Genomic DNA, 23,373 nt, shown 5'->3' on the forward strand with positions numbered 1-23,373 from the left:
CATATTTTTTCTATACTGTATATTATCATGAGACATAAAATACTACATATCAGTTATAGACACCCTATCAGTCATTTTTTGATAAAATTATTATTTATAAATTGTTTTAAAGTCAATCGTTCGACATTTATAAAGTGTGCTTAATTAAATCTGTAGAAACATTAAAAATATATTTTTACATTTTAAAAACATAAAATATAAAAAGACTAATTTAAAGCATGATCATAATATTATCTATGAAATAAATTCTATTTCTTGATTATTTTAGATTTAGTATTTATTCAATTATAATTTAATCTAGTGTTATCTAAATTATAAATGTTATATAATCGATATTTTTATGTAATCTTACAGTAATCCTCATTGTATTCATAATATCTTGTCCATTCTTATCAGTTTTTCGACTTTTTTTTAAAATTAATTTTAGACGGAACTTCACTTTCGCCTAATGTATGGTTACCATATTGTGTAACCCCATAACGAGGGTTCCCCAGCTAATTCGGTGTGCAGTGTTAAGAAAGAAGTCCTGAAAAATTTCTAACTATAGGAACTGCAATAACACACTGTGATAAGCCTTTAAATTTGGAATTCTGGTGACGTAAGGCCGATGCAAGTGGCAGCAAAATTAAGGCAACTTTGAACGTCAACGATAGCTTAAACCAATCCACCTATTATAATTATCAAAGTCAGAGATGATTGATGGGACTATTAATGTGGGACTTTAAAAATGTTTTGCAGCATTAATAAAATGGAGGCCCCCAGTAGACGAATGGAAAAACTCCTGAACACTGGTAAATTAGTCGTTTACTTGATGCATAGACACTATTCATCAAGTAAACAATAGCTTCAATGAATTTATGTAGATGGATAAACTGTAGATTATAATAAATAATAAACAGACGACAAAAGCCAAAGATACACGTCATCCGTAAGATACGGAAGAACGAAGCTAGCTGCTAATGAGTATTGGAATCAAAAAATGATGCTGAAAATGTAGTATCGGAAGTGTAAAATCAATATAACCGATATTCAGTAACCAACTTCTGAATTCTAAATTTAACGTTATGTGTTACCAATAATGGACATTTCCCATTTTTACAAAGGGTGCCGCTGGAATGAAAAAACAATTTTTAGAAATGCGGATAAAAAGGAAATTCACAAAAGTGTGGATATCAATGGCCTTTTGGAAAAATGATTAGGGTGTAAGTTTACCGTTCTAGTGATCCGGGAACGAATTTGGACTGATCGAAAAGCCCCAGGAGTTTTTCGAGTGTGGTTCATCTCGGATATGCTGGTCCCACACCGCCCGGATGACCTATTGTGAATCTGACCAAATTATAGGATAAGCTTGATATAAAAAAAAATCTCTCTTAGGGCACACAATGTAAAAAGAGTCAAAAAATAAAAAATAGTTTTTACCCCCAAAATGAAGAGGCGAAAGTTATGCATAAGTAAGAATTATAATGCTAATTTCACGTAAATAAATAGCATTTTAAATACTAGGCCTTTTTCTTGCGAAAAACAGCACATGTCAAAATTCATACTGTTGAGAAAATTGAAAAAAAAAAAAAAAAACTATTTTCATTGCCCATGGACATATTTTGCTCTCATTTTCCAAAACAGTAAGTTATTCTGAAGTTTTTGGTGTATTGCCAGTTATTGCCTTTGACAGGACCCAAGAAAAATTAAATTTTTGGTTTCTGACATATTTCTTCCCAGACACTTTATTTCCACAATTTTTTTTTTTTTTTTTTTTTTGCATGAAAAATTTTACACGTGTCAGTTCTGAGTCCTTGCAGCCACTGCTGTTGTCTTCCTCTTCAATGTACACATATTCTTCCTTAATCTCGAGAACGGAATTATAGATGAAAGTCGAGACCAGATATGGAAAGCTTAAATAGCCAGAAGCCCCTTCTGGTCTGCATCGGAAATCGCGTTATTTCAATTTCAAAAATTTTCTCCAGAACAGAGTAAGATAGATGACCGGCATGACTCCCTTGTGTACGAAAAGTATGATGTACAGGGGCAAGACAATACTAAAATCAAGAACATTGACATCGAGATCTAAAGCAGTCCAGCACTGTGACGATGTAACCATAAATAATTGCTCGTATTTTTGTTACGATGTCATATGTATATAACTAAATAAACAGGGCTTCTATACCAAATCAGTTGTTATTTGGTTCACAACAAGCAATTATATTTATCAGTGTCTTCGATTAAAAAAGCTTTTATAAAGCATGAGCAACTTTATAATTCCGTGTCCTTTCCAAAATGGTAATTATCGATTAAATTTACGTCAATTTATATTAATATGAAATGCTAATTTCAAATTAATATGTATATGAAATTATTTTCGTAATTCATTTATTTTAATTAAAGAAATGCAAAAAGAAAATGGCGACAAGTTCTTGAAGTTAATGAAAGGAAGCTGGGGTTCAGTGTACGTCATCATGCACTGAGCTCTGATCGGTCTAAAACACGGACCTTACACTATTTTCTTAAGTGACAGTCCTTATAATTTTTGTCCTTAAAGCAGCTCCTTTATAACCTCGTGAGGTTACAAGGCAAGGTTAAGAGAGAACCTTGTGTTACGCAAACACTCTAATGTCCAGTCTATTGTAGATTATACATTACCTGTTTGGTCATCAATTCCTTCTCTTTTATAAGTTCATAAAGAATTATCCAAGATTTATTTTTTACTTAAGCAGATTTTTTAAATCTATCTTTTCCAGACAAGACCCTTTTCGATTAAATGTTTCACATATGTCCCTTTTTTTTATAGGATGATTTACTAATTTACTGCAAAATTTATATTGTTAGGGGATGGCATCTATTGTCTAACGAGCAAGATGTACAAATTATGGTCAGATCGGGGTAGATTTTTTTACATCAATCGAAAGCTTACATTGAGCTGGTTACAGAAATAAAAAACAATTTAACCCCAATCGTAGTTGAACGCGAGAAAAATAATGTTTTTTTTCAGAAAACCGCTCTAATTTAAAAATCCCTGCATAAAGTTCAAATTAATCGTCGTCGCCATCGTATTTTTGTAATTAAATTAACGTGATGCACTATAAACATACTAATTAGATTTCTGGTTTTGTAGGAAATTGACAAAGGAATAGAAATAGCATTCATAAATCTAGAAAATGTAACAAGTTTTCTGCTTTAATCATTTTTTTCCATTTGACAAGAAGGACAAATGCTATAATCATTTTTGTAACAATTATGTCAATTGTCGTTGCAACTCGTAATTTCCGTAACTTCTGCTAATTGTTAATAGTTTTCATAAACACAAATTACGTAATTACTCTATGTATCACGTTGGGGTTAAAAGATTGTAAGCCCTATACCTGTAATCGGCTGAATGTGAGCTCTTTCTATTGATGTAAAATGGCCGAGGCGTCAGCTTGCCATTCGGGAAAACAGAGTTCAAAAAATTTTCAGGAATCTCATATAGGCTAATGTCTGTTTTGCAGTCGGTCGTGTCAAGATATCTTTACCTACAATGGACAATTCGCATTATTGAAACTCCTTCATACTAACTAACATATGCTGTATACTTTTTAAGGTATAAACGTTGTATGTCGTTAATTATAGTTGAATATTCTAGCGCAGCAAATATCTTCCATTCTATACGGTTTGCTGCGGCATCTTCAATATCAAAAAGTCCGGATCTTCTGTATCAAGTTTTTTTTCTTACCAGTATCGATTCAATCGCAGCTTTTGGAAATTGGCTTTTGTTTACTATTACGATTTATTCTTCCTGAAGTCATCGGCACTCGTCGGCATGAAGTCGTGAAGTCATCGGCACTTTCTTGAAATCTTTGTAAGTTTTTTTTTAAATTCGCTTTTAATTCATGGGATGTTGATTATTGTATCTTTACTTTAAAAAGTAAATATTAATCATATTAAAAACAGTATTTTATAATTAATATATCTAAAAAAATTAATGAATTTCTGAACAAAATCTTATCGGAAAATTTATCCCTTTTCTACGTATTATATGTAATTAAATAAAGCTACATTGCATTTTGTTATTTTAGATGAAAATGAAATAAGAAAGAAATGAAACGAGATGTTTAAAAACTTAATTTCATACTACATTGCATTTTAAATTTAAAAATTCATATAGTTACTGATAAAAGCTTTTATTTAAAGTAGAGAAAATTGAAAAAATGCCCGAGAATGCATTCTTAGAATATAGTATTAAAAATTTAATAAGAACCTTCTTTTCTGAATGTTTTCTGCAAGAAGTTTTCACAGATTCATTTCATTAAATTCTTGTTCATGTTTGTTAATTATTTTGAACTGTATTGAAATCTGGATTTAAATGTAAACAAATGTATTTAATCCGAATAATTGTTCTTTTATTATTATTATTTTAAACGCTTTAAACTTATTTGAATTATATCCTCAAATCTTGCAACTCAAATTTCAAAATTTTATCCACTTCTAATTAAGAAAGAAAGCTGAAACTTTGGACATACCTAAATTCAATGACTGCATTTTAATGATGCTTTAGGAGTGGCCCCAGCTTATCATCTTCTTCATCCCGAAACCCGATAAACATAACTGAATATAGAATTTAATCAGTAATATCAATTACACATGGATATTTTAGGTGTGTGTGTGTAAATGTATTGTTCTGAAGTTGGTCCTCACTCAGTCTCTTAAATTTTCTAAAATAATATCACTTGTAAATAATATTTTAGATGTACAGTATATATGTAAATATATTTTAATAATTATATATGTGGGTGACTCAACTCCCAACATTTTTAAAAACATTTTTAAAAAATGCTTTTTTTATGCTCTATTTTTTTCTTATTATATGAGAATCTGTACACAATAATATTAATGCTTAGATGAAGAAGCGGTAATGGTACTAAACTGTCACACTTGGGTTAGGCTAGGATTAGGTTTCCAGCTTGGTTTCAGTTTCAGGCATTTTTATAAATTTTTTTTGTACTAACCCAGATTTTCTGGGTCCTGTCCTTCGCCTCTTTCTGCTCCATTATGGGTTAGGTCAAATCCACGATGAACATGATAAAAAGGCATTCTTAACACTAGAGTTGTGCTGGTCATCTATCTAACACCTTACAGGGGAAACACTCCGGTTTCGGTTTCCATTGGAAGTTCGTATATAGTTAGTTGAGGCTTCTTGCCCCTAAGGTTTCCCTATCTGGTCTCGTATTTGATCTATCTAACTTCGTTCTTGAGATTAAGGAAAGACAGTGGAAATTTATAATAACGAAAGTTTAGAAAAAACTTTCACTGATAATATGAGATAACTAACATTACAGAATGGTTCATGACCCAGTTAACCGTTTTAAAGTAAAATAATTTTAATATAGTTACTATCAATGAAGTCTAGCAACGAGTTGCGTAACTTTCCCGGCTGTTATTAGATTTCATTTTAAAAAAATAACTTCTATATTATAAATATTAATCGTAATAAATACTGTAAATAAAATTGTGTATGGGGCCATCTATTATAAGATTTTGTTATAAAAACGTTCTATATTTCTAATTATTATAAAATAACAAAACGCTCAATTTTGAGGGCAGAGATGAGTTTTATACGTATGTGGGCCTATATATGAAGTTTGAAGAACTGAATACTTTTATAAGTTTTTGACTTAAATGAGACGTAGCATTAGAAATACCATAAAATTATTTAAATAATCTTTAAAGATTTTCGGCTAACTAATTTTTGGGCCACCCTATATAACATATACATATATAAATTTGTCTGAAATTCTCTTATTAATCTTAACTTTATATGTAAAATATTCTGAAAGATATTACCTTAAAATACTTTTTATTTTATAATTTTATAACCAAATAATGTAGTAGGCTATTATAATTAATGGGTTTATATTTTGTAACATATTTCATTTATAACCCTTAACTAAATAATTTATAAGGCCTACACAAAGGAACACACACTGAATTAGATAAGATAAAATATTTAATAATACACCTTAATAAAGGAAATTCTTAATTAAACCATCCTGTATTTCTGATGTGTATCTACAAAGACGGAAATTGGGACCATGTGATTTCCGTGTTTGTGGTTCGATTTTTAATTATTAGGATTAAAATTTAATAAGCTATATAATTAAAACGAAAATTATTATATTTAATAAATGAAAATTAATTAGACATTACAATATATTTCTAATTAATTACATTGAGACAATGTTAGCTTAAAATAGGGTTGTTTTCCCTCATCAAATTAGATTTAAATTTCTATATGATATAATTAAATTCAGCTAAAAACAGATGCTGAACTGAACTGTTTCCTTTATAGATATCTTCAGAAACTTTTAATAATTAAATATTATAATTTAACATTCGAATATAACTTTTTATGTTTTTAAATTAATAATTTAATTATTTTTCGAATTATTAACATAAAACTTTCACTCGAAATTACTTTTAAGCAATTAGCTTCACTGAATTAATTTCTTACTTTATCATTCTGCATTGATCTCATTTAGATTAATTTCTAGCCTTGATCTCATTTAGATTAATTTCTAGCCTTGATCTGCAATTATACTTTTGTAATAATTTTTTAAAACTGCAAAATATATGTAATTATATACATATAAAATTAATTACAAATAATAAAATAATTTTATTCAAAAATTTCTGCTTATGTTTAATTTTCTTGTTGTTTATTAAATTTTAATCTGATTTTGAAATTTCAAATTTTTATATACATTTTTAATGTATAAAATCGAATTGTTAAAAGAATTTCATCAAAAATTTAATGAGTTTTATGTTTCAGTCTATGTATTAACTATTAATATTAGAATTTTTTCTGTTCTCCATATCCTTTTAAATTAATAATTTACATTACATTCAATTGTTTTAAAATAAATATATAAGTAATAATAAGAAAAAAGTAATAATAACACATTTTTTAAAATTCTGAATATTTGAATACGTTATGAGATAGGAAATTCATTGGCATCCGTTTAAAAAAATAATAAAAATCAGATTACAAGATACAAACGTCCTCCATACTTCAACAATTTTTCAAATAATTGCTTTTTGGTTTCTGTTGTAATAAATAATAAATAAATAAACTTAAAAATTAAATTTTCTTTATGACTAAACTTCAAACAAAAACCTGCCTGGCCGAACACACGATGAGCCTAAAAAAAGCCCTCTTAGTTCCTTTAGGACGGAATGAGTCAAAAAACAAAACATAAATTGAGAATTTTTTATTGATTATTTTTATCGAACGTTGATATATTTTCAATGGGGAAAAAAGGTTGATATATAGACAATATATATTTTTATAGCAAATATAAATTACAGATGATTGAAAACTTTTCCTATTCTGTATTATCTGGAACGAGATCTTATGAATGGATTATGATAAAATTTGGGAGCTATCTTCTTGAATACATACAGTAAATAAACAATTTTGCGAAAAAGATTGAGCCACCGAAGAAAAAATATTATTATCATTTTGATCTTTAGATGTTCTGCAGATGCAAATGACAATTTGTTATATACAAAGCGGTAAATTCCGGTGTTTTCTTAATAAAGCCATATTACAGAAATTTTGACATTTTCAGGAAGAATTATCATCTCATACTCTTTCTACAACTTTTTCTGTTTCAACTTACTATACTTACGCAAAATAAATTTCTTATGATGCACAGCATCTCATTTTATCTATGATAATCTAAATACAATTCCATTTTTATTTTTTAAATTTCACTTCATATATTCTGAGATATTTTATCATATTTTATGGTAATAAACTTATTGAATCCTACGACAAACAATGCTGACCAAAAATATATAGTTGTAATATGTCTGGTATCTACCTTTAAATGTCTAAACACATAGAAATCATCTAAATAATGAAAAATATTAGAATATTAACTGAGATTATTAATTAATTTTTAATACGTTTAATTAACAGATGACTAATGCCACTTAATTACGTAATACTGAGTTCAGATAACAAGAGAATGTGCTATAGAAATCTTAACCTTAATGTTTAATGTTATAGATGGATGTATTATATGCATAAAACCCTTATTACAGTAAAGAATTTGCCAAATCTACAAAAAAAAAATAATAATAAATATTTCTTAGTCTTTATATATATATATATATATATTAGAACATAATAAATTGTAAAATTTCACGAAATTTTATCATTTAATGAAATTCCTATTAACATTTAATTGGCCTTTATCAAACTATAAGGAAACGTAACAGAACTTTTATCTGCAAAATACAGCTTCCGTCCAGGAATTAAGACAGGAAAAAAAAACAGTATGCAACGTATAATAAAACAAAAATCTGATCATGCGCATTTATATAATTAGAAAAAGGATATAAATTCGTAAATACTTTAAAAATTTCATCAGTTAATTCAGGAACGTTCAGAAGTAAGTTTATATTTGTATAAGTCGTTACCGGATATCGTAATCATTAAACGTATCTATCTTCAACATTAGGTCCAACTCTTACACAATTCAAAGATGAAAGTGTTTTGCATCGCTCTTTGCTTAGTCGTGGTTTTCTCTCTTGGTAAGTAATATTATTAGAATACATTAATTAAAATCAATAAGCTCTCTAGATTAATTAATAATGGGATAACTTTTTACTCTTTATCTTCAAATTTTCAATTAGAGTCATTTTTTGAAAGCGTAAAAACTTCATTTTTTTTTCTTATTTTTTCTTAATAGGAGAAGCCAAAAGTGTTCATAACGTTCGTAAAATCAGAAGCATAGTTAATTCATTCATACCAGGTCTGTGTTAATTGTTAGTTTAGTATTTAACATTATAAATATTTATGGCAAATAATTAATTTAGTAATATATATTTTTAGATATGAGTCGTTTTGTTCGAGATTTATCTAGTAAGTTTTTTTCTTTTATTAAAAAAATTGGAGATTAAATTAAGGATTATTGGGGCCCCAAAATATTTGCAAAAAAGATCTTAAATTTCCTTAGAAATTTAAAAGTGCCAAGCGCCTCTAAGCTCGGGCCTGGGTCTGAGGCCCGAAAATCCGACGTTTGAGCAGGCATTATAATACAAGAATCAAGGAGAAAAAGAATCAGCGAAGGCATTTAGGGCCTCTTTGGGTTCGGAACCCAAAGAGGCCCTAAATGCTTTCGCTTCTCTCAGTTCCTTCTTACATATAAGATTTATTAATGTTGATAATTTTAATTTTAATTCAAAGCATTTACAGTTTTGAATTAATTAATTAACTTATTTATTTTATTTTCAGAAATGCGAGTCGAACGCGATACAGGTAAAATTTTAATCTATATTTTTGTAAATATATTTATTATATATAAATGTAATAAAATTAATGTTTCTTATATTACAGAGGAAGATGTAGAAGAAGGTATTTAATTTCTCAGTTTCAAGAAAAAGTAGAATTTCTAATATTAATTCTAATCTAATATAAAACCAGAAATTAGTTTTTTAATTTGTTACTAGATGGCAATGTTGATTTTTTGGGGGGCTACATATCGCCATATTTAGTCCTTTTTTACAACATTGCATTTACAGTTTATATTTTAAAACGCTTATTTATCTATTGAACTTTATCTTATATGACGCAAAAAAGTATTTTTTATTTAATAAAATAACGCGATACGCAGTACTTAACGAATAGAATGTTAACATCGGAACTAAACATGGCGGCTCATTGCTACATATAATTATATCTAATAAAACTTATACAGAAAACGATTTATTTTTATTTATAGTTATCTAATTATTATGATTAGAAAAAATACAATGAATTAATTAGTAATTTTAAAATATTATCTCCATTTTCAGCTGTCGATGAATTTCTGGATGCTGTATTCGGTATTGTTAATTTAAATATTAATGTTGTACACACCTTTATATAGTAATTTTAATTACATTCAATTTAATATTCTGTTACAGAAGATGACGATAAGAAAAGAGGTAAATCATTTCTGCAATTTAATAATCATTTTTTAAAGCGGTCAAGTAGCAGCGCAATAAGACCGTTTAGTGCTGTAGGATCCGGGTTCGAATTCCGTCGGGAACTGTGCAATATCAGGCCCACGTGCAAAATAAAAGAAATTATGGTTTAGTGTTTTTAATACATGAAAATACATTTTGGTGACAATTAAATTACTTTATTGAAATTGATATAACTGAATATTTTTCTAACAATTATATTTGATAATGTATACATTTATTATTATTATTATTTAAATATATTTCCTGTTAAAATGTAATCAATTTCTTTTTCATAATCAGATACATCATCTCCTGAAGATGAGGATGAAACTTTAGAGGATTTGTTTGATTTAAGTAAGTATTACCTGTATTTAAATAAAAATAATATACAGTATATATATATTTATGAAATTTTATATATACATATATATATATTATAATAGTAAAAAATTTTCAATAAAGAAACTTGTTAAATTCAAAATTTTATTGTATTATATTCAAATATCCATATACTGTACTTTAGATTGTTATTAAAATTATTTTATAAAAGATAAAATAATTTTAATGATATATAATAATATAGTTATTATTTACAGTAATAATTAATTATGTATGTATCATTAATAATTATAATGTAATAAACATAAAATTATAAATAATGGCTATTAATTAAGAATTTAATGAATTTATAAAAATTAAAAGTATTATTAAAAATTAAAGATCATCATAAAAGTAATTAGGCATATACAAAAATAACATTTAAATATTTATTTTATGTATCAATTATTAATTAATTAATTTATGAAAATGTTAGAATAATTTGTTTTGTAATAGTATATTAAATCATGCATTAATAATATAATTTGAGTTAGAATTCTTTTAGTTTGAATATGTTAACATTTTCAACATTTCAGGCATTTTTTCTACATATTATTTATATTTATGTTTTTAATACAAGAAATACTTTTTAATTTTTATATATTTTTCAAAATAAACTTTAGAGAAATTACAATTTTTAATTTTTTAAAATATGAAAATACACCTCAATTTTCATAAGTTAGATTACTGCATTAATTTTTATATTGTGAGTATAATAGTTGCAAAATATATAGTTATATATTTTGCAACTATAGGCTAAAATGGAAATTTTAAATACAATTTTATTTATATTTTATCATAATATAATAATAATTAAGTTCAGATAAGTTTATCAATATAAAAGCAAAATTTTAAATTTTTTAAATTTTTTCATTATAATCTAATTTTAAAACTTTTTTATTATTGATTTTATTACAGGCGAGAAAAGAGGTATGTTATATTTCTATGTTCATTTTTAAAATTATAATAATAATAAATTATAATTTATATTAAAATGTAAGAAGTTTTTAAAATTAAAATTTACTTTTTTTTTAAATTTTAGCTGCTCCTAAAAGGAAAGCAGGTAAGTGTATTTTAATAAATTTATTTAAAGTTTCTTAACATAAAATTTATTTTTTGCCATTATATTATGATTAGAATATGTTGTCATAATTTCATAACATAGTTATCTGTCATATAACCTTTTTAACTAATGCTTTTTAACATACACATAAGATGATTTAATATTAAATTATTCCAATAGATATTTTTTACTTATAAAAACAGATAATATTTATATCATAAACAAAAACGTTTTTCATTTATAGACCCTCAATAAATAAAATTTTAATCGTTAATAATAGTAAATTTTAGGTTTATCTCAGTTAAAAAAGTTTTTATTTCAAAGTTTCTTATTTTCATAGTGTTTAAATCATTTTAAATTTTTAATTAGAATTAATTTCAAAATTTTCCTAATAATGAAATCAATCATTATGTAACCTAAGTAAAATCATTTTTACATCTAGCATTAAATAATATATTTTTTTAAATTTAATTTTATAATTTTTGTTTTATTTCTATTATTTAAGTGATGATAATTTAAAAAAATTAATGAAAACTTTAAGCCATATTTTTATTTCAAATTCTAATTTCTAGATACAGGTCTACTATTAATTAATTTTATATAATCAACATTTGGTATGTAAACCTATAGAGTATATAATGCAAATTGTTTTTGAAATGCTATGATTTTTTTGTATCTTATCATGCATCTGAATTTAGTCTTCTGAAGCTTTTTTGATAGCAGTTGTAAAATATATTTCTAAAGTATTTTTAATAACATATCAATGATTTTTATTAGAGATGATTGAAGTAAACTTTAATAATTATATTCATATAAATAATATTAAAACAAAGAAATACTTTATTAGAACACACTTTATATAAGATTCTACTCCCAAACATTTTTGGCCCACAATCTAACATTTGGCATTATAATTTTGTAAACAATATTCCAAAAATACAGATTTTATTGTAATTTTGTTTCCAATAAAAGATTTATTTCTATCATTTATTTATATTTCATATCTACAATACTTACAGCAATTTTTTGCATAGTGAGGGTATAGTTTGCATTAACATTTTATTGGATGTCAAAGATGTTCAGAAATGTCAATGATTTTGGCATCTTTGGACATTTCGATTGACTGCATCAAAATTTAGACTTTTATTTAATTTTACTATACAATAATATCAATTGTTTTTATATTCAAATTCATAAGTTTGTAAAAAACAAATTTTCTTTAACTAATTATTATATATTTTATTTTGAATTATGTTTTATTTATTTTTCATCTTTAATATAAGAATAATAGTTGTATGACTATTATGTGCATAAGTATCCTATTTATAGGAATGTTTAGAGATTCAAAAGAACCATATTTTATCTGAAATGCTAGAAAAAGAATAAAACTGAAAAATATTAAAAGAAAAAAATCTCAAAACTTTAATGCTTTTTAATTTTGAGATTCTGATTTTGAGATTTAATTTTTAAATATATAAAATATTTTATTGCATATTATTTACTTTTAAAAAAATATTTATTAACAAAATTTTAATTTCAATTAATTATCAAATTTTTAATAAGTAAAAACATAATATATTTAAATTGTCGACTATTTTTACTTATAATACAAATATTTGAGAAATATTACTTATATAATAATACTTTAATTCAACGAATTCAGACAGTTTGCATCCAGAATTCAATAATTAATTTATTTACTACTAACTTTTAAATACAACTGTTAAATTTTGCTTCAATTATAGTGTCATAAAATTCAATTTAAAAATAATACCAAGATAAAATGTTTTATGTACTTCAATACATAATTCTTTTTATGCAATTTTTCATAAATAATCCTTTACATAGCAACTCTGAAAGTATTTTGAAAACAATTTGTACATCTACTTTTCTAAAATGTATAATATATTTAAAAAATTATCCTGAAATTGGGCTTATTATTTAAGATATTTTAAAGTAGATATTTAAAAATTTATTTATATTTAAATAAATTAAATTTGAATACTAATTCTACTACAATTTATTTTCATGATTACAGCTGCTCCAAAAATGGCAGGTAAATATTTATTAAAGTTTATTTTGATATAATAGAAATATTAAAATTATCATTTAAAATGTTTTTAATTTTCAAATATTCATACCTATCTATAGTATATTTTATTCTCTTAATATTATTTCATAAATACATATACTGGTATACTGTACATAAAAAGTAACAATAAAAATATTAAAATTTTATTTTGCATTCTTTATAAATTTTAAGTTTTAATTATTGCTGTGGAATTAAGCAGTTTTTTTAAATAACTGTGATGAAATCAGATAAAATTAATACTATGTTTTATCTAATAATGATTTTATTCTAAAATTATTGTTATTGAATTTAACATTTATATTTTTAAAAGATATTTAAAAATCTTTTAAATTGCTTAAAAATATATGGGAGCATGGATGTCAGCTCTATGTGACTAGAATCCAGTTGATCCCCAAAAAATATTTGTTCTTTAAAATTGGCATCCATGTTTAGAAACTGTCTTAAAAGATAACTTACAAATAGTGCCACAAGACAGAAAGAGGAAAAAAAAGCTTATTTTTAGCAAGCCTGTTAAGGATTTGACCAGGCCCACAATTGGGCAAGTGGCTGGTGAGAAATGGGCCCAACATATCTGGAACAGACCCTACCCAAAAACTTCTTGTAATTTTTTTTTTTTTGACTACCTGGGTTAAATCCTGGGTTTCAAGAGCAATAGGCTGATGATGCATTACTTATCTTGGCTATTTGGCCAGCTGATTTAAATATTATGCACACTGTTTATCATTGTTCAATTGTTGTGTGATTAAGACTTCTGTTAAAAAACTTTGAAGATAATGTTTAAAAATAACTGTTTAAAAATACAATAGATGGTGTTGCAATGTCAAATCTTGCTAAAAACAATTATAAACTAAAGATAACAAGAAAGTAAAAACAAGTAAGCTGAATGAGTATCACATGGATACAAAGGACAATTTAAATTGTTAACAAATAGACTTCATTGCCATGTATTTTAAACCAAATGATTCTAGTCTGTATTGGAAGACCTAAGAGTGAGAAAAGTTGTAATGGATACAATATAATCTTTAACTATAATATATATCATTAGAATGTCTAAATGATATTTATTATAATTGAAACATCAATAATATAAACAGTGAAAAAGAAAAGGAATTAATCAAATGAACACATGAGCTAAAAGCTGGTGTTTATGTATTTTTTGTTAAAAATCAATTATAATATATATACTTTAAATTAATTGTCTTTATCACATTTAAAAACTTTTTTCAAATCAAGTTAAAAATACTCTAAAAACAATAAGAATTATTTTGAATGTATCAAATTTGTAGGGTAAATTTAAAATGACTCTAGTGTCTATATTTTACAAATTACTTTTTAGTAAGGTTATTGTTCAGAGAGATGGTAATGATATGTCTAATTAAGACTTGACCTATGTATGAAAAGATAAAGATGATAAATAATACAAATAAAAGAAAAGAAATATTTATTATTAGAGGTTAAATGTATATAAATTTTATTAGAAAGCAAATAAAACAGCAAATAAGTTACAAAACAAAAAATAATTTTGATATTTTTAAAATAAACATGCAAAGGGAAAATGGCTATCAATATATATTGAAAAAGTATTTTCATAAAATAATATAACTTTAATTTAAATTACAATACGTTTAGTAAATAATTCTTGTATTTAAAATTAGATCTTAAAAATTTATTTCACATATACATTCAAAAAAGTTTATAAAATAAAAATTTAAGTGTTGAATCCTGAAGTAAGTTTGAATCATTATATGTAGATACCATACAACATTTTATTTTAATATTTTAATTTATATTTTTTATTTAATAAAATAAAACAAATGCCACAAATCACATAATATTGTATGACATCAATAAGTTAAAAAAAATTAAAAATAGAATCATATAATTTTCATTTTCATTTATATATTTTTTTTATTAAATAAAGTTCTTAATTACTAATTATTTATAATTTATTTATTTATTATAGTCAAACGATCTGATCAGGGTGAGTAATTTTAATTAATATTCTTTGTTACATTTTAATAAAATCAAACACTAAATAAAAACATTTTAAAAAATGAATTATAATCATGGCTCTCTGTAGAGAGAGCAAACAGGGTATTTGCCCTTCCCTGGAATCTAGTAAAAAATTCTACAAATTATAATCATAAAAATGATTGAGATATGTAACCGTACACCCTTGACCATGGATGTTTTGGTGCAATATTGTATTCTATAATCTACTTGCAGAAAACCCCAAAAAATTAAATAAAAATTTATTGATATAATTATTTGTCTCCAACTTTTGTCCTCCAGGAAAATTTTCTGTAGATGTTGTGATTATAATTATTTATCTAAAATGTTCTTATTTTTAGAATTATTGCATCTTTTTATTCAGATCTGATAATACTGTCTGATTTTTTATTGTGATATATTTTATTAAATTAATAAGAAAATTTAGTAAATTTATTTAAAAATATTTCTAAAAGCAGTTAAAGTTACTGTATTCAGATTCCTTCAACATTTTTAAACACTATTTCTAATAATAGTTTTGAAAAATAATCATTAGTAATAATTGCATTATAATTAAATTTATTAAATTATGTATGGTATTTTAATAATTGTATTATTAATGATATTATATATATAATTAATATTACTATTAATGGTATTGGTAATTGTATTGTATATTGATTATTAATGATAATGATCACAAATTTTCAATATAATAATTAACTTATACATACATAAATAACATTATTTGTATAACATCAGTTATAAGTATAAACTTAATACCAAATATTTCAAAATTCTTATTGTAATGAATTTATATAAAGTTTTGAAGTGTGTTGAAAATTTAAAAATTGTATCTTTGAATCATTGAAATTATATTTTAACTGTAATTTTAATTATAATAGTAATAATTTAATTTTGCATTGTAGTCTTTTATATGTACATTTTGATTGTAGATACAAATATTATTATACATGTTGCAAAATTATTTTATTTGCAATGCTTTATGTTCATAAAACAAACAAAAATAATTTATTTGTAATACTTTTAAGATTTTACAAGTCAAAATTATGTATTTCAATAAGATATATCCTTTGAAACTATTTATAAAATATAATATTTTATTACAAATATTCTTATTACTGTCATTTATAAAAATAAAGTAAAATTCAACTATATTTAGTATAAAAGAACTATAAATTATTTTATTTAATAATAATGTTATTTAAAATGAGCATATTTTACTTATTCTGTATATTCTGTAACCAGGGCCATTGAGAGTCTGTATGGGATCCAAGGGTAAAGTAGTCTGCTAAAATGCAAAAGGGATCCAAGTGGAGCCTTTTTGCATTTTAGCAGACTACTTTATTATGTTCAAAAAACAAAAAGCTAAAGAAACATTCTACATATTTCATAAGAAAAAGCAATCTTAAAGATTTTATTTTCTGTTAGTAAGAAATAATGTTAAGTTTATATGGGTAAGAACCATTAGGAGCCTCTAGGTTTTACTCTGGGCCTATGATAAAATCTCAATCTCTCTCCTCTCCGTGGTCCTGTCTGAAACTCACTCATTGTTATGTGGCTTATTTTTTAATTCAACTCATATTACAAATGAGTTGGAAAAATTTGCAGATTGACACTAAAAAGTAATTGTATCCATTTTTCAAATTCATTTAATTCATTGAAGTTCTGAAGATATATCTTATAGTTTATATTAAATTTCTTATATATTATTTATTTTATGTAAAATGTTACATACATTATACTAGCATTTATTTCATTTTTTCAATTATTACTACTTTTTATGATCATTTAAAATTCTAATAAATCTAATTCATTCAAATAAGATAATTATTTAGTCAATTTTATTTTATTTTTTTCTTATTTGCCAAAATTATAATTCTGGCTTCAAAAAGCAAATATCTAAAGATACAAACTAAAAATTTTCTATTTTATTAAATTTATATATAAATTAAATAGTTTATTTATAATATTTATTTAATAATAAATTCTCTGTTTATAGCCAAGAGAACTCTGAAAGACTGTAAGTAAAAATTTTTAGATTATTTTTTAAATGAATACACTATTTTATTAATTCTTATTAAAATAAATTTCACAATTGCATTATCAATAACATTATTAATGTTATTGATAATGCAATTGGAAAAGAAAACTGATGCATGTCTTTTCTGCACATTGTATAATAGATGCATTCAATTGTATACAATAAATTCAAATAATTGAATGTATTAATTATAATGATAAAAAAATTTTATAAATTAATGAATTTCTTGTAAAATTCGTTTCTAATTTATTTGGTAAAAAGACAGTAGAACAAATTGAACATACTAAATTTTTAATATATATTAAATTATATTCCCCTGTATTTTTTTAATATTTAAAATCAATTTGAAAAATTTTACTGATTATTTTTGTATTTGATGATGATAAATACTGATTGCTTTTACATATTTTTTTAAATATTGCTTTAGTTATTAGAAATTTTTTTTTTCAAATACACTATCATTTTAATAAAATTTTAAAATTTTATAGAATACACCTACAAAATTCATTCAACTTTTTACTTTTATTATTTATTAAACTTAATACTTTATTTATTCAATCCTTAACGTTTTATGTTTATTTTTTCCGATTATTGATCAATTTATACTGTGTAAAAAGTTTTTAAAATTTAACATTTTAAAATAATAATTAAATTTTTTTAAAATATAATTCATAAACTCAAATTTATTTTTTTCTTTTTAAACAGGGATGCCACGTATGGTCATTTAAAGTAAGTTTTTAAATTAATATTTTATTTTGTAAAATATATTTTGAATAAATTATATTTTATTTGAATTTAAAATTCTAAAATTATAATATTTATTTTTATTGTAGAAAAACTACGAAGAATTTCACTGGAATTTTCTACCTTCAGATTAAATTAGTCAAGTTTCTTTTTTGTTCTCTACTTCTATGCTGTAAAAATATAATTGGAAATTAAAACTACAATTAATTGCATATATTTCTGTTATTTTTTGATTCTCTAAGAACACGAAAACATTTTTTTTAAAAACGAATTAAAATTATATTTTCATTAGTAGCAGTATAAAACATTTTAAAAATTAGCTTTATAAATTTAGGCGTGTTGTATAAAATATATATACAGTCCATACATTTCGTGACAAAATAAAGATAATTACTAATCTGTATGCCATTCAAAACGTGAAAGGGAGGGACATTTAGAACAGGTTCATTGTCCTGATCTTTATATATATATATATATATATAATTTAAATTGCAGTTAAAATAAATCACTTAAGAATCTCTTATTGAAATATAAAAATATTAATTCATTATATCAAATCTTCAGCATGAACCGATGAAATTTTCCAATATTAACTGATAAGAACCATCATTTCCGTTAAAATTTATGTACGGTCTCGATAATTTAAGGCATATAATATAAAAGTTTGAGTGAGCCAATAAAATATAAAAATCATAATATTCTATTTAAAAATGAGGAAAAAAATTCATATTTTTCTAAAATTGAACACGAATCTTGATTATTTAATAAATAATAATTTTATTAACTCTTTTCCTGATGAAATTTTCAATTAAAAAAATATAAATCATCATCTATACATTCCTCATTGTTTCACCGTCTCGAGATATAGCTCTTTTAAACAATAAATTGAAATAACTTACTCTATATTTATAATTAACATGTAGCTTATAAAATTTTATTAATAATAATAAATTTAAAAAACAATATTCTCGATTATTCGAGAATAAGAATTTACGTCAGGCATTAACAAAACTTCCATTAGCAGGCAGACCCTGAGATTGTCTCCATTTTGCCAATCTATGTTCGAACCACACCTGAAAAAAATATATATATATTTCAAAATTACTAAATACCTATATAAATCGAAGAAGGAAGATTTATCAATCACGCATTTCGAGACGAGCGCAATTTATTTAAAATTTTCTATTTCTTACGTCAATAACATCAAAATAATAGTGAAATATTATGTTCTTTCAATTGATTATTTCTGTAACCGCATACTGTTTAAAGGTTCTATAGATCCGTGACAGTTATATATAGAAGAGTACGTTGACCATTCATCTAAATCCAAAATTTTATAGATGAACATCAACTATTAGAAAGAAAAATTTTATCATCCCGCATCATCCTTATCGAAAAAATTTTTAAATTGATTTTTTCATATATATAAACAGGTTACTTATTGTTCGGTTACGAAACGTCTGTCTGTCTTCACTATTTTATTACATCTGCAAGATCGTTGAACTGATATATGTGTCTAAATCTTTACACATATCTCTTTCTATCGACAAATGTAGGATTATTACCTGGTTTCGACACGAGAATCATAACCGTGAGCAGTATAATTTTGCGATATTAAATGCTAAAAATAACAATATAACTACCGATTATTATAGTAGAAAGCATTCATTCACGATGCAATCATAATAGGAATATATTGATCGTGATAAAATTGTCGTTATTGTACGAATAAAGTTAACAGTTGAAAAATAGACGTACAAAGATAGAAAATATACGAATTTTATCATAAAATGACTCAGATATTTTGTAAAAAAAAGTTACAAAATCTGTCTTGACGTTGCTAGTTTTCTGTAACTTTTTAACCGAAAACATAAGGTAGGTCTATTTGTATTTAAGTTAGTTAACTGTGTTTTGTGTCTGATGTAAATAGGTGTTTAGAAAATTCAGAATAGGTTAGAAATATAATTGCAGATTTAATTTTTATTGTAGTTGACACACTTTTTGTCTACCCTATATATAAATATAGACACTATTTTTAAACTTCCACAAGTTCAATGTTTTCAACCTCTATCTAACCGTTCAATCAAATTATATGGGACTTCTCTGTGTAATTTTACCACGAAATTCTCCAGTTGGTTCCACCGTTATTGGGATAATAAAAATCCAGCTGTGACCTCCTATAAGTGACCATCATCGAGAAACTTGATCGTTATTGACAAACATAGTCATTGATTTAGACGAGTCAATTATGACATCGGAGAGAAGTGCCAAAATGGCAACTTTCCAAGTTTACCTATCAAATGCGTGTCAAATGATAAAGAGGATCCGATGCTAATTTTAGTATATGTATGCACCCAGAAACCATTTTTTAACACTATCATTACTCGTCGCATATGAATAATATTTAAATAATATTATGTTTGGAGTGAATGAAAATCATTTAAAAAATTATAATTCTTATCTTATTTCTGCCAATTTAATCGTCTTCAAACTTTCAAATTTTTAATAATTCTGTTGTCATCATTATCGAGGGATTTCAAAAGGAAAATAAACAAACTAAATATAGGACGTGCGAAGGTAGTTTCTGTTGTTAAAAAACAGATTTCATCAATAAAATAATATGGAAAATGTGGCCATATTTTATCATCATCATCAAATCTGGATTTACATTTAAACTAAACTACCACTTAGTTGCGAAGGTTCAGTTTTTTGACTCTCATTTTATTCATTATTTCGTGGAGGGAAAAGGTCTTTTAAATGTTATAGCTTAGGGCCATAATAAATATCAATCAACTGATCATCATCAAAAGGGATTTCAAATGGAGAATAAACAAACAAATATAGGGTATATAAATGTAGTTTCCGCTCTTTAAAATACATTTTATCAACCAAATCATTTGGAAAATGTCTGCATAGTTTATCATCATCAAGAGTCGAATAAACTAAACAAGTTAGAGTTTAGGACCTCATGTTATTAAATTCATTATTATTCGGTAGAGAAGAAAGACTTCTTATATGTTATTATGTTAAAACATGAGGTTAAGAGAAGTAAAAAATCCGGGACTGATCATCATCATCATCATCATCCATCAGAAATATTTTCAAAAGAAAAATAAACAAACTAAATGTGGGACGTATGAATCTAATTTCCTGTATTTAAAACGCATTTCATCAATCAAATAATTTGGAAAATGTGGCCACGCGATGTCAAAATTTACACGAAAAGTTTCTTAAAACGTAAACAATCGGTTGAATAACTCGATCATATTTTTCTTTAATTTTTTAAGAAAGAAAAAATTACTTTTTATCCGAAAAAACACGAAGCACGCTCATTATTCTCCGCACTAAAAATAACTACATTTCCAGTTGATCCTCTTTCGGAGAAACTAATATAAACAAACATCCCACGACTAAAGCTAATATTAAGAAAGATGTTGCATTATTAAAAAATATAATAATTAAATAATTCTGTATAATCATTATATAACAACATTTTTGTTTTATTTTTTTTAGAATTTTACCTTAACTTCCTGGATATCTAATCCCGTTTCGGCGGCGATGATCATTAAATCGTGCGATTGCGGGTTTTTATCTTTAAGAAAAGCCAATTCTAGTTTATCTTCTTGATAATTTTTGACTAAAGGAAGTTTCCATTCGGGCGACAGATGAGCTTGGATAGTTGGAGTGGACATCTTATCGTTGTACTCTCCAAAAACTGCTGCTTGAGGAACCGCCGCTTCGATGACTTCGTGACTTCAACCTACGCCAATAGCGGTCGCCCCCGTCTTTTATACAGTATTTTGAATTGCATTAAACTTTGGTATGTTATGTAGGATGGTGCGTTAACCTCGCTTAACGCCAATTAATTATACCACTGTTTTTTAATCTTTACGTTAAAATTTAATGTGTTTATAAAGTGAAAATATACCGTAGAAGAAGGCGTTTCAAATTACCAATAGAAAAACGGCTCGTCACGTGATCGATTTTGAAACCTTTTTTCTTATTTTTCGTGTCGAATCGAAGTTAAGAAACATTTTTTAAACATTTTTTTTACTTATAATGCAATTTACTTTTGTAAATATAGTTTATTTCAAAGGTAATATTTAATTATTTAAACGAAAAATAATATCACGTGATCGATTTTAAAACTTAATTATATGATAATTATTAAGTGTTGCCAGAAAAATTACATAATTTTTAAAATAATAATTAAATAAAAATATACTCTAATAATATATAATAACTTATCTAATTATATAACTTTTTTATTTAATCAAAATTTATTTTTGTATGTGTTTTAGAATTAAAAAAAAAGAGACTTTGAATATATCTGAAATTAAAATTGCAATTACGTGTACCGTATCGTGTGACTGTTGCCATCTATAATTGAATACAAATGATTTTCAATAATAAAACATTAATGCTATGCTACAAGTCCTCAGTAAACAAATATTCAAATTATCACGTGATATTTAATCTCTATTATTAATTACGATAATGTTTTAATAAATATTAATAAAATATTATTTTATATTTATTTTTAAATTTTAACAAATTTTAAATATCTTAGTTTCAAATTTATACTTAAGATGGCACCACGATGTAGCGAATCAATTTTTAAAAGTAGAAAAATCATTTTAAAATTTATTTTACTTAAAATACATAATTATCAATAAAAAATAAATCTTAAAATAATACAATTAATAATAAATAAAGATAAAATAATAGTAATAATTTTGTATTTTAATAACGTCACGCGATTTTCAAAATTATCGATTCAAAAATATTAATAAATCGATTATTAAAATTCTGTAACCATTAATACATCTTTAAATTAATAAAATTAATTTTTAAATAGTAAACTTTGTATATATATACACACACACACACTGTATCTACGTAAATCAGGATCGGATTTTGATTGGTTTACACAGGCTATTGTATTTATCATTTGAATATAAAGCTCTAAACTGTACCCCCTAGCATAAGAACTTAGCTAGGGGCTTAAGTTCTCGTGCAATGGAGTATAGTTTAGGGCCTCATATTCAAATGATAATA

General features: G+C 24.6%; 2 protein-coding genes across 2 annotated transcripts; one reads left to right on the top strand and one right to left on the bottom strand.

The window, feature by feature from the left end:
- The first annotated feature begins 8,396 nt into the window (after positions 1-8,396).
- Positions 8,397-18,527, top strand: LOC136975432 (uncharacterized). Its single transcript, XM_067270487.1, has 15 exons — positions 8,397-8,426; positions 8,496-8,568; positions 8,727-8,789; positions 8,870-8,899; positions 9,272-9,295; positions 9,374-9,391; positions 9,832-9,861; positions 9,943-9,963; positions 10,285-10,338; positions 11,405-11,425; positions 13,464-13,481; positions 15,481-15,498; positions 17,530-17,550; positions 18,277-18,300; positions 18,405-18,527. Exons 2-14 carry the CDS (start codon positions 8,520-8,522, stop codon positions 18,297-18,299), a joined length of 390 nt encoding a protein of 129 aa, XP_067126588.1. The 5' UTR covers positions 8,397-8,426; positions 8,496-8,519; the 3' UTR covers position 18,300; positions 18,405-18,527.
- On the bottom strand, positions 18,467-22,083 carry LOC136975433 (homeodomain-only protein-like). Its single transcript, XM_067270488.1, has 3 exons — positions 21,837-22,083; positions 19,310-19,388; positions 18,467-18,485 (listed from the first exon to the last, which is right to left on the bottom strand). The coding sequence occupies exons 1-2, from the start codon at positions 22,005-22,007 to the stop codon at positions 19,311-19,313; spliced, it is 249 nt and encodes an 82-aa protein (XP_067126589.1). The 5' UTR covers positions 22,008-22,083; the 3' UTR covers positions 18,467-18,485; position 19,310.
- Positions 22,084-23,373: the final 1,290 nt, after the last annotated feature.

This window comes from Centruroides vittatus, unplaced genomic scaffold, assembly GCF_030686945.1.
Source record: "Centruroides vittatus isolate TY-2023 unplaced genomic scaffold, ASM3068694v2 contig_371, whole genome shotgun sequence".
NCBI lineage: Eukaryota > Metazoa > Arthropoda > Arachnida > Scorpiones > Buthidae > Centruroides > Centruroides vittatus.